The 11,518-nt window shown below is 54.3% G+C and overlaps 2 protein-coding genes across 3 annotated transcripts; both read left to right on the top strand.

Moving 5' to 3' along the window:
• Positions 1-378: 378 nt before the first annotated feature.
• MRFAP1L2 (Morf4 family associated protein 1 like 2) lies at positions 379-4,353 on the top strand. Of its 2 annotated transcripts, none has more exons than XM_077136352.1 (3): positions 379-784; positions 1,270-1,298; positions 1,661-4,353. In XM_077136352.1, the coding sequence occupies exon 1, from the start codon at positions 410-412 to the stop codon at positions 767-769; it is 360 nt and encodes a 119-aa protein (XP_076992467.1). In that variant the 5' UTR covers positions 379-409; the 3' UTR covers positions 770-784; positions 1,270-1,298; positions 1,661-4,353. The 2 variants fall into 2 exon arrangements, with proteins under 2 accessions (XP_076992467.1, XP_076992466.1); XM_077136351.1 differs by having other exon boundaries at positions 1,603-4,353.
• Positions 4,354-8,805: 4,452 nt separating this feature from the next.
• On the top strand, positions 8,806-10,724 carry S100P (S100 calcium binding protein P). Its single transcript, XM_077136353.1, has 2 exons — positions 8,806-9,088; positions 10,455-10,724. The coding sequence occupies exons 1-2, from the start codon at positions 8,951-8,953 to the stop codon at positions 10,602-10,604; spliced, it is 288 nt and encodes a 95-aa protein (XP_076992468.1). The 5' UTR covers positions 8,806-8,950; the 3' UTR covers positions 10,605-10,724.
• Positions 10,725-11,518: the final 794 nt, after the last annotated feature.

Raw genomic sequence — 11,518 nt, 5'->3', positions numbered from 1 at the left:
CGGGGCGGGGCGGGGCGGGGCGCGAGCGGAGTTCGTCTGTGTGCGCGTGCGCACGTGAGCGTAAGGGTGCGTGCGTGCGCTCGGCCTCGAGGCGCGGGCGACGCCCTCTTCACGACGGGCGCCCGAAATTTGTTCCCACCAGCTGTGTGGCCGTAAAGGTACTACGGTGAGTCGTGAAAGGGCCGCAAAAACACAGCGCTCTGGTGGGCGGTTGGGAATCCATTTTGGACGCCGTCTTTGCTGCGAAAAGTTGGAAGAACCTGTTGCTAGTCGTAGTGACGCCTCCGGCCGAGCACAGCCTCGCGCGAGCGCTCGCGTTTGAGGGGCCGGCTTCTCGGGCGCGGAGACGTGGCCGCGGGGCGGCGAGGGGGCGGCGGCGGCGGCGGCGAGCGAGCGAGCGAGCGGCGCGATGCGGCCGGTGGACGTGGACGAGGTGCGAGAGGCCGAGGAGGATTCCGAGAGGTTCCTGAACCCGGTCCTCAACGCCATCCGGGAGGACGTCGCCTCCCTGGAGCGCGAGCACGTCAGGGCGCACCTGAGGGCCAGGAGGAAGCTGATGGAGATCGAGAGCCTGCTGGACGAGATCAAAAGCGAGGTGGAGGCCTCGGAGCAGAGCGCCATGGATCCCGGCCGAAGCCCGGGCGCTGAGGCCGAGGAGCGAGTGATGAAGCTGTGCGAGAAGGTGGAGAAAAAGGCCCTGGAGGCCGCGCTGATGGGCAAGAGGATAGTGGAGATTCACCAGCAGATAGACCGCTACGAGTGCTACTGAAGGCCTCGAGAGCGGGTAAGCAGGGTCCGAGAGGATTAGCGGGGAGCCGGGCAACCAACCGGGGAGAGCTGGATTGTGGGGAGGGTCGTTTATAACGCTCTGGTCTGCATTTTCAGCTTAGTGCTTCAAGACCCGGCAGTGGGAGAAGGCTGGGGAAAGAGGAGGCTACACCTAGCTAAGCTTTAGTTTAGTAGATGTCGATATAAATATATTCTTAACGTTGGTAATGAGAAGAAAATAGTTTACTTTTCGCGAAACGTAAAAATCATTTCTGGTAAAACATTAGCTGAATGTAGGCGTCATTCACTAGGGGTGAAAATCTAGCAATAGACGAAGGGGGGTGGAGAGAGAATAGAGAAGTGTGAAACAAGTATATCGTGGACAGGTAACCTTTCTGCAAGTGGTTTTTGTACAGGTGCTTGGGTTGGTTTGACTCCAGGATGTGGGAATCTTTGATTCCCAACTTACAATGTTATGAATTTCCCCCACTTGTACTCTAGGTTCCAGGCTGATGGACTCTGTTCAGCTGGTAAGGAGAACTGACTTCTTGGAGAGGCTGAAACAAGAAAGCCTTTCGTTTTCTTCCCTTATTTTTCTATTTGCGTTTTCACCACGTTAAGCACTAAATCTTCAGTACCATCCTGTTGGATAACTTCAGTGTTAGATTATCAGCTTCAGCTTTAGACTAACAAGCACCTTCAGTTGCAAAAGGACAGCCTTTAATTAAATGCTCTTAAAGAAATGAGGTTCTAGATTCCTAGGCAGTAAGCTACTGCTTGGTCGTATTTGTTACTGTGATTTTATTGCCTTTTTTTTTTTTTTTAATTGGGAAGTATACCCTTGTGCTTTGCTATTTTTTTATGCTTCCTGGAATTTGGGGATCCATGAGAGACTTGAGGTCAAAGTTCTCCAAGAGAGAAGACACTACTTGGCTACAGCTGCTAAGCAAGAACCCAAGCTCCCATCAAGGATGTGGATGCTTCCTGTGGATAAAATTGAGAAGGCCCAGAGAATGGTTGAGCATGGAGAGTTGGTGGTACATGAATTTGGGGACTCTGCAGTCATCAAATCAAAGGAGGAGAGCTGTTTTTTTCTTTTTCCTTTTTTTTTTGGGAAATGTAATTTTTCTGTGGCATGTTAACTGGTGCACATCATGTAACCTGTCTGGTGAGTAACCTAGAATAGGGGGCGAGTTCTTGGTATATGGTGATGCTTATTTTGGGGTAAACTTCTTTGCTATAATAGAGTTATGTGTTGCAGGGGCTTCTCTGTAACAAACGCACGTGACCTCTGCTGGGGCGTTGGGGAAGGGATGCATGGGGCTGGCCGCGGCATGGCCCACACTGACAGACAAGAGGCATCTTTCACGCTCAGATGATGTCCAGTCTAGGTCATCAGCGTCCAGACCTCACAGGAATTGAGGCCACAGCTCTAGCTTTTATAGTAAAGCTCATTTCCCTAAAAAGACAAAAGCAGAGAGCCGGTTTTGAGTCTTTTTGCCAGTGACCAAAGCCCTTGACTTGGCCAGGAAAAGGTGAGGTAAATAAATTTTTTTCAGAATGGAAGTTTCTCCTTGATTGTCATTATTGTCAAAGGGGGTGAACTGCTGCTCACTTAGGAAGTGTTCCAGCGCTTGGAGCCCAGAGGGAGTTGTGAGCTGCAGTGGGGCTGGGGAGGAGGACGAGCAGTTCTCTGAGCAGCAAGGGCCTCAGAGCTGGTCCAGCCCTGCCTTCAGAGAGCTCAGGTTCAGTCGGTCGCTTAATAGTGATGGCTGTGCCTGGGTGCTGCTCCAGACTTTCTGCTAGGCAGGAGGGCATTTGAGAAAAGACAGGTCTGTACAGGCATCATCACAGCATAGGGCACCACCTGCTAGTCCCTTATCCAGCATGTCCTGAGCACTTGTGGCAGCAGAGGTTACATCAGGGAACAGACTGTGCTGCTGCTCTCGAATCGTAAGATGCTTAAAGCAGTACCTGGCCATAGTAAGAACCACGTGTGTAGCTTTTAAATAAATAGCTTCTTGATGAAAGGAGTAGAAAAACAGTATATATCAAAAAATATATATCCAGTAGTGGTAAGTTCTATGAAAGAAAATAGAACTGGGCCTTGGGGGTTGGGTGGGGACAGGGATTGTCATTTAATATTACAGAGTAGTCAGGTAACAGCTCTGGAGTGGGGACATTGAGCATAGACGATGTGTAGACTATTCTGGGAAATATCTGGGAAAGGAATGTTGGAGGCAGCTCGGTGATGACGGCAAAGAGGTGATTGCTTGGGTGGTGGGTGCAGGGTCAACCTGAGCCAGGGAGAAGGTGGTCTGTGATGAGGTCAGAAAGGGAATGGTTGCCCTGACTGTGAACAGCCAGGGAGATGGTTCATATATGATTTAAGTGCCATGAGGGGATGGGATGGAGGTAGGGCAGGGTGTGTAGAAGGTTCCAATCCAGCTGGCCCCACCTGTTGTCAGTAGAGCACCCCGAAGGCCTAGGCCTCTGGTTGTGTCCTCAGCTAAGCTGACCCCTTGGATGAAGGCACTTCAGATCTTGGACACCATGGTGGCACACTGGCAGGAGACAAGTTTGAGAAATTGGCCCCTTGGAAATTGGCAATATCGGGCCTATTTTATCTGCTCATAAGCTCCCCCAGCTTTCTTTTGGTTAATGTTTGGTAAGTCTTTTTACCATTACTTTATTTGCAACCTTTCTGTGCCGCCCTCACCTCTGTCACCTCCTGCCTCTCCACCCTCTTCCTGGAGCATAACAGCCTCATCCTAAAGTTCCGAATTGTACAATAGGGGGTTATGAACCATTATCCACGGCCTCTTCTCCAATGAGAGTGCTGAGTTGGGGGTTTATAGTTGAACAGCCATTCTCCTGCACTTGACTCACTCAGCGTTCCAGCGTCCAGACAAGCGGGGTCTTCCTGCCACCGCTTCATGCCCCTGCCACCATTGAGACTGCTGTGATACCCACTCCAAATGCTACCTAGTAGAGATGCACTACTTATGATGTTGGGGCATCCTGGCAGGTGCAGTCGGTGACCAGAATGCGGGTCACCCTCTGGAAATCAAGCCTGCAGAGTCGCAGGGTTACTGTAAGTCCACTGGCCTGGTGTCCACATCTGTGGCCTCCACCCAGAACCAAAAACTGCTCTGTGCTCTCTTGGTTGCCTCTGCTTTGGCCTTGCTCACGTGTTTGAATCCTCAGGCCCTGCCCTACTGAGTACTGCAGGCAGCCCTGGGCCCGGAACTGGGCTCCAGGCAGCTCCAGCAACTCCATGACCAGGGCTTTCCCCTCAGGGCGGGGAAGAACCCCCTCTGAGGCTTGCAGCTTGCTGTAGCTGCGTTCCTGATGCCTGTTTCTACCAACTGAAGCTTAACGTTAACAGACCGAGGCGTCCTGGCAAAGCCCACACCAAGAACTTGTTCTTTCCTTCCTCTCCCCGGATTCCTCTGGTTGAACTTGCTTCCTCTGAGTCGGCTGGTCCCCAGGCAGCACAGCAGTGTGGGTCTGGGTTAGGACATGCGGCGCATTCTAGGGAGGTCGTTTTTGTTTGGAATAAAGATATGAGAAGTTGCTGGTAGAGGTGATTTGCTTGTTCTCTACATTTTGTGGGGCTGTAGCTGAAGGGACATTTGGAAAAGTGAGAAACACAGGACACTTGGGGTTGGAGTTGGAGTGTCCCCTCTGGGGAGCCTTCCTGACTCCCCTGGTTTGGGGGGCACCTCTCCTGGACTCCCCCAGGTCTCTGGCATGTTACCTAGTGCACTGCATGGCCATGGTCTGCTTTTTCTCTGTCTCCTGGAGGGAGGGATGAGCCAGACACAGCCCCTGTCTCAGCCTCCCCAGCCTAGAGAAGGTGCCAGGAGACAGGAAAGAAGGGAGCTGTGAAGAGGGCAGGGAGAGGGACAAGGGTGAGGGTGCTTGCAGCCCTGCACCCCACCAGGTGCTCACACTGAGCGGATTAATCCTGCCTTGCAGTCACCTTTGGATCTTCTCCCATCCCTGAGGAGTAAGGATTATAACGGCTAGTTCATAGGAAATTGACCAAGGCATCACAGAGCAAAGAAAGGACAGAGTCAGGAACCAAAGTGAAGTCAACCCTACCTTTCTGGGATGCCAGGCTGGTTACTGTGAGGCGGCTAGGGTTGCACCAGGTAGGAATACCTCCAGCTGCAAACAAGAGCCGCATCTACATGGTGGCAAGGCAGCTGCTGCGCCTCCTGACGTCACTTCCAGGGTTCAGCAAGGAAGAAGGCCAAGGGCCAGAGCTTGTCTATGTATTCAGGAAGCCCAGCCCGGCCCTGAGCCCTCCTTGAAACAGCATTTGAGCAGCACTATAGCTTGGGGGACCCTAGCTGCAAGGGAGCCTGGAGGAAGGAGCACCTTAGCTCCCCAGCCTAGAGGAGAGGTTTGCCAATGGCCCCTCCTGGGTTGGGGCCCCTCTGCTGCCTTATCCAGGAGCCATGTGCCCAGGTGAAGCTGTGGCCTCTGCTCTTGGTGCCATACTCAGAGAGGTTTCACTTGTCCCTGAGAAACTCATTTCCTCAACCATTTCAGCCTCTTCCCTTGTCAGATGCCTGAGATGTTATCGAAAATGAAACCGACTTCTAGGAGCTCCCGGGCAGTGCAGGTGGACGCAATGGCGGAGCCACCTGGCCTGGCTCACCCATCTCCTCGCTCAGGGCCATGGTTCCTTCTTCCGTGAGGGTGGACGGGTCTGATGGAAACTGGAGCCCTCTCCTCGCCCTTCCCTGTCCTGTTCCCTGCTGAGGCTTCTGCTTGCTCCAGGATGTCCTTGGGGCAGGTGGCAGCAGGGGCCCCTGCCTCCAGCTTTAGCACCAGCTGCCAAGTGGGCCTCCGCGGGACCATGCCCCGTCTCTCCCCTGCCCGGGGGACTGTGGGTCCCGCAGTCCTATTACATGGGCCCCTCCATGTGCGGCCCCAGACAGTGCCGTTCTAAAAGTTTCCCAGGAGCTCTGCCATGGGGCCAGGGGCCTCTCAGCCCCACCTCCACCTTGTACGCTTGTCGCCTCCCAACTTCCCATCTCCCCAAAGCATGCTGTGCTTTGTGCCTCCGTCCCTCTGCCGTTCTCCACACCCACCCCCTCTCACCGACTCCTCTCCATCCTTGGGGCCCTACTCGCAGGCAGGCTGGGGTCCCCCTCCTCACTGCCACCCCCTTCATCACCGCCCCCTGCACCTCCTCCAGGTGACCAGCGTGGACCACCCCTCTCCGGTTGGGGACCCCTGGGCTCGTGATGCAACCCTCAGGGGGCAGCACAAGGTCTGGGGGGCTGGGACCCACGTCTCAAGTGGATGGGGCCGTTGTTTGCCATCCGTGTGCTGGGCCTGGAGTCACACTGCAGGGCCATCGCTGGGGCTGGCCAGGTGTCACCATCCCTCTCAGAGCGCCTCATCTGGGCCTGACGCAGAGGACACTGCACGTTGCATTCTGTCCAGGCTGGGCAGGCCACTCGGGGGCTTTCCGGAAACTTCTTGCCCACTGTGGGGTTCACCAGAGTCTGCCCCTGTCACCCTGGCATGCACTGGGGGTATCCTGGGCTCCCCAGGGGCAGGCGGCTCTTTTGGTCCCTTGGTCCCAACAGGCCTGGGCCTGTAAGCCTGGGCCGGTGGCACCCCTTCCCCTGGAGACCGTGTGGGGACACTCGAGTCTCTGTCTCCTGTCTTCACGCTGGTCATGGGCAGGGTTCAGCACCCTCGAGGGCACTGGGGGCACAGGGCAGAGGCCACTGCTTTTTCCGCTTCTCCCGACCACATGCCTCCATGCTGTGCTGTCACCCGACTTCCTGGGGAGGGGACACTGAGGGCTGATTTTCTTTCCCAAATCAGCCTTGTTCCCAAGCAGCGTCTGCTGTGGGCTGAACTGTGTCCCCAGAGAGATTGTCCAAGTCACGGTACCTGGGAGTGTGGCCTTGTTTGGAAATGGGATCATTGCAGATGGCATTAGGTAAGATGAGGCCATCCTGGACCAGGGGCGCCCTTCATCCAAAGTGACCTGTGTCCTCTCAGGGACGAGGTCACATGACAGCGGGGGCAGAGACTGGGCTGACGCTGCCACAGCCATGGAGTGCCAGGGGTTCACGCCTCCCGAGGGCCCGCAGGCCTCCCCACCCCTGGAGTTTGGATTTCCAGCCTGCAGAACTGCAGAAGAATCCATTTTTGCTGTTCTCAGTGCCCCAGTCTGGGGGCCTCTGTTCCAGTGGCCCCCAGAGCCAGATGACACCCACCCCGGGGCCAGCAGGGGACACACTTACCTGGCTCCCCCAGGCTGCGGGCTCCCGAGGAAGCTCCAGTCTCAGCCGGCCGGGCCACCACTCTGCCCCTGGTGAAGGAAATGGCCCCAGCCTGGTCTGGGACAGAAAGCCTTTTTTGTGTGATGCAATTCTCAGTCTCCTTTGGGGAAGAAACTAGCTTTCCAGATAAACGCTTAAGAAATTTTTATTCAGTTTTTTTTTAGGGGGGTGTACATGGGCCAGGAATCAAACCCGGGTCTCTGGCATGGAAGGCAAGCATTCTACCCCTGAACCACCCGTGCACCCTTACTCAATTTTAGATAGAGTTAAGACCTGGTCTGGGAAATTAGTTAACCCTGCCACAGGTTGTCAGCCAGCGGCCAGGAGTTTACCCAGACATTCCTTTCTGTGAGTTCACTTTAACAGATGACCATCTAATCACTAGGTTTTTGTTTCTTTGTTTATTTAATGCCAACAAAGTTTTCTACCAAGAGAGAAGCCTTTGAACAGGCCTGCTTGGGGTTTTGCAATAAGTCTGAAATAAAATATTTGGAATAAACATGTTCAAGACTACATTTCCTAGCAAGCTTTTTTAACGAAGAGGTGGGAAACGCGGGTTCCAGAGCTCTTCCACACTCAAGGACAGTCCCTTGTGTTTTGCTCCTGGACCTCACAGTAACTTCTCAGGCAGAAACACCCCTTGTCACACGCCTGCCCCACTTCAGGCAGAGGCCCCTATGGAGGAGGCCGTCCCAGACCCGGCCCTCTCCTCCCTGGCTCTCACCTGTGGGTCCTGGAGCCTCTCCCCTCGGTTCCCTGACCCAGAGCTCAGCACACCCTCCCTTGGAAAGGGCAGCACCCAGCCTCTGAGCAGGGTGTGGGCAGGGCCTCCCAGGAGCTGGCAACCATCCTTGCAGGGGCCTGGGCTCATGGTGGCCAGAGGGAGTTCTTTGGACAGACGCATTCCCCGGTGGTCTCCTGGTGCCACTGAGACCATAGCAAAATGCAGCCCACCCTGATGCCGGGAAGCTTCCTCCTACCCTCAGGAAAGCTTCAGTTTAAAGTTACTGAACCGCCCCAGGAGACGTTAGTTCTCTGGTCTTCCTGTTGTGCTGATAAGGCCCCTGGTTAAAGATTTCTGTGGGTGACTAACCTGTGCCTGGAATCTTATCTTAGGAGGAATTGCCCCACAAAGGAGTGGGTGGAGCTGAAGCTTCCCTGCACCCTGGCTCTGAACCCCCTGTTGTGAGACTTGGAAAAAGGGGGCGCTGGCAAAGGAAAACCTAGTCGGAGCTGCACTGCCTACAGCCAGGCCTGGCCCAGCAGGGTGGGGGACAATAAGCCTCCCCATTTATGCGTGTCCAGGCTGAGTCCCCCGTGGCCCTTATGGGGTTCAGGTGCCCAGTCTGCCCCCCGAGGAGGCTAGAACTGCTTCCACCCAGGTCCCCTGGCCTTGCAGCCCTCTCCCCATGCTCCCCCTTGTCCTGCAGGCGCCCCACATGCGAGTGGGGAGAGGATGGGAGGCAGCATGGGGAGGTGTGTGGACTCACCAAGGACCCTAGGGGCGTACCCATCTCCTGGACTCTGTACTGCCATAGATTTGGGGAGCGGATTGAGGTGGGAGCATTTTGTTCCGTCGCCTCCAGGGCGCCCTGCATGGGTGCCCTTCCTACCCGCAGCCCCTACCCGCTGCCTGCCCAGTCACCAGCAACTAGACGCCAGGGGAGGAGAGGGGACAGGCCACTCCTACATTCCTTGCCGGGAGAACCCCCCTCCCCAGCAGCAGCATTCCAAGGAGCTGAGCCGCAGCCCAGCAGGCAGGGCAGGACGTGCTGAGTGTCCCACCCTCTGGGTCAACACGAGGCTGGGCCTTATAAAGCGCCCAGGGGCTCTGGTTGGGATGTGTCTTCGGCCCCGCCAGCACCATGACTGAACTGGAGATGGCTGTGGGCATGATCGTGGACGTCTTCGCCCGGTACGCGGGCAGGGAGGGCAGCAGGCAGAGCCTGACCAAGGGCGAGCTGAAGGCGCTGATGGAGAAGGAGCTCCCGGGCTTCCTGCAGGTGAGCGCCAAGGCGGGCGGGTGGCAGCGAGCGGTGGGGGCCGCCGAAGGCCATAGAGTCTAAAACCCCAGCCCCAGGCGCAGAGCAGCCGGTGTGTGTGTGCACGCGTGTGTGTTTGCACGTGCATGTGTATGTGCAGAATGAGGTCAGGTTGATCCTTGAAACCCCAGTTTATCAGTGACCAGATTCTGGCCCAGTGGGAGCAAGTGGGATTCAAACTGGGGCTGTGGCAGGGTGGTCGGAGGCAGGACAGAGTCCAGGGTCACTTCTGAGCTTGCTGGTCTCTCGGGGCCATCTCTGCCCAAGGCTACTCCATAGACACCCCTCCTCCACTGCCTCCCCGCCTGCCAGAACCCTGGCTGCCTGGTAGCAATGGGATTGTCAGGAACCGGAAGTGGGAGGCCTCGTCCTGGCTCCTTTCTGCTGGGACCAGCAACCTCCCTGTGCTCAGTGCTCGCTGAGTCTGCAGCACCGCAAGCCTCTCACTCAGGCCCCACTGCACGGCTGGGCCAGGGACCCACCTCCCTCCTCCCCCCACCCCTCTGCCTCCTTCCTTCTTCTCCTCTCCCTCTAGGTCCCTCCCCCTCTCCCTCTCCCTCCTCTCCCTTGCCCTGTTCTGGGCCCCCCTAGACTCTGCCCCCCTGCCCTCCAAGGGGTCTGTGCCAATACTGACCCTTGGAAATGGAAGCCTGAACTTTTTGGCCTTAAGTGTCACTTCAAAGACATTAGGCACTGCAGAATTTTATGTTTCTGTTCTCCTAAATGTGAGTACAGTGAAGATGTACTTTAAACAATAAAGTTCATCTGTTTCTCTCAACTATAAATACTATGTTTGTGGTAGAAAATGTGAAAGACCGAGAAGTGTGGAGGGCAGAAATTCCTATCCCTGGAATACAGGCTCTTTCTCTCCCAACCTTTATCCCACACAAACATTTATGAGCAAAATCCTAACTTAAATACAATTAGCCTATTTTTGAGCTTCACATTGTAGCCTAAATTTTAACTTTTTAACCAGAGCACCCCAGGCTGGAACTTGTGAAAAGCAATCTCCACCTTGGGGGTTTGGATCCAACAAGTGTTGGAGTGAGGATGGGTGGGGGACCCGGCCCATGCAGGCGGTCCAGGGAACACACTTGAAGAACCGCTGACTCAGCCAGTGATTGTCCAACTTGAGTCATGCTGGAGTCACGTGGGAGCTGAGTTTCAACAAGCCTCCACGGAGGCCAGATTTCTGGTATGTCTGCTGGCCTGGCAGTAAATACAGAATAAATCTGGGTTTCCATCCTCTACCAGCAACTGTGCTTGGCTGAGCCTGAGCTCTGCACTAGGCATCCACACGCTGACTCTTGGCCTCTTTCTCCTCCAGAATGGAAGAGAAAAGGATGCTGTGGATAAACTTCTCAAGGACCTGGATGCCAATGGAGATGCAGAAGTAGACTTCAACGAGTTTGTGGTGTTTGTGGCTGCACTCACATCTGCCTGCCACAAGTACTTTGAGCAGGCAGGACACAACTGATGCCCTACAGATGGAAGATTCCTGAAGGAGGCAGGGACAGGGAGTGGGTACTTAGCTTCCAGAAAGCCCTCTGTGGATGATTATTACCCTAGACTGATTAATAAATGCCTGATGAAATTATCCTTGTCATTGAATTATTCATTATATACACAGTGCTAGGCACTGGAGAGAAGGAGATGAAAAAGACACAGTTCACAGGGCAGGGGGTCACAATTCATCCATTGGCCATTGCCTGGGTGTCTGTATTCTGCCTACTTGGTGACTAAGGCACAGTCCCTGGCCTCATTCATTCACCCACACAAAGTGAGCACCTTTCAGCACTGGGCCTGAGCAAGGTTCATGGGAGGCATGTGTGTTCACCCATCCATCCAACCATGCAACCATCCATCCATCCATCCAACCATCCATCCATCCATCCAACCATCCATCCATCCATCCAACCATCCGTTCATCCATCCAATCATCCATCCATCCAACCATCCATCCATCCATCCATCCATCCATCCATCCATCCATCCATCCGTTCAGCCAGCCAGTCATGTATCTACTCATTAAACACTGGCCCCTCCATCTCTACAGTTACTTTTCAAGTAATACATTTTTAATTGTACAGACTAATTTTACCACAAAGACCATAAAACATAATAATAGTATTAGAGAAGAAGAAATTACAAGTGAGGTGGAGAATCACCAGTGAACAACCATCCACATCACCAGTGTTTTAGGAAATTGTTAACCAAAGGTACCCAGTGAGGTCTTGGGTATTAGGTTGGTGATTTGAACTGATTTTAGAAATTCTATCAAATTTTGAATACCTAGTATTTGAATCCTTGTCTTATATATGAAGGCATTTTTACCAGACATGGAATGGATGTGACCAACAGACCCTGAACTTGTGGGAAAACACACTGACA

This window comes from Tamandua tetradactyla, chromosome 19 (genome assembly GCF_023851605.1).
Source record: "Tamandua tetradactyla isolate mTamTet1 chromosome 19, mTamTet1.pri, whole genome shotgun sequence".
Classification (NCBI taxonomy): Eukaryota; Metazoa; Chordata; class Mammalia; order Pilosa; family Myrmecophagidae; genus Tamandua; species Tamandua tetradactyla.
This window is presented reverse-complemented; position numbering and strand designations above follow the sequence as displayed.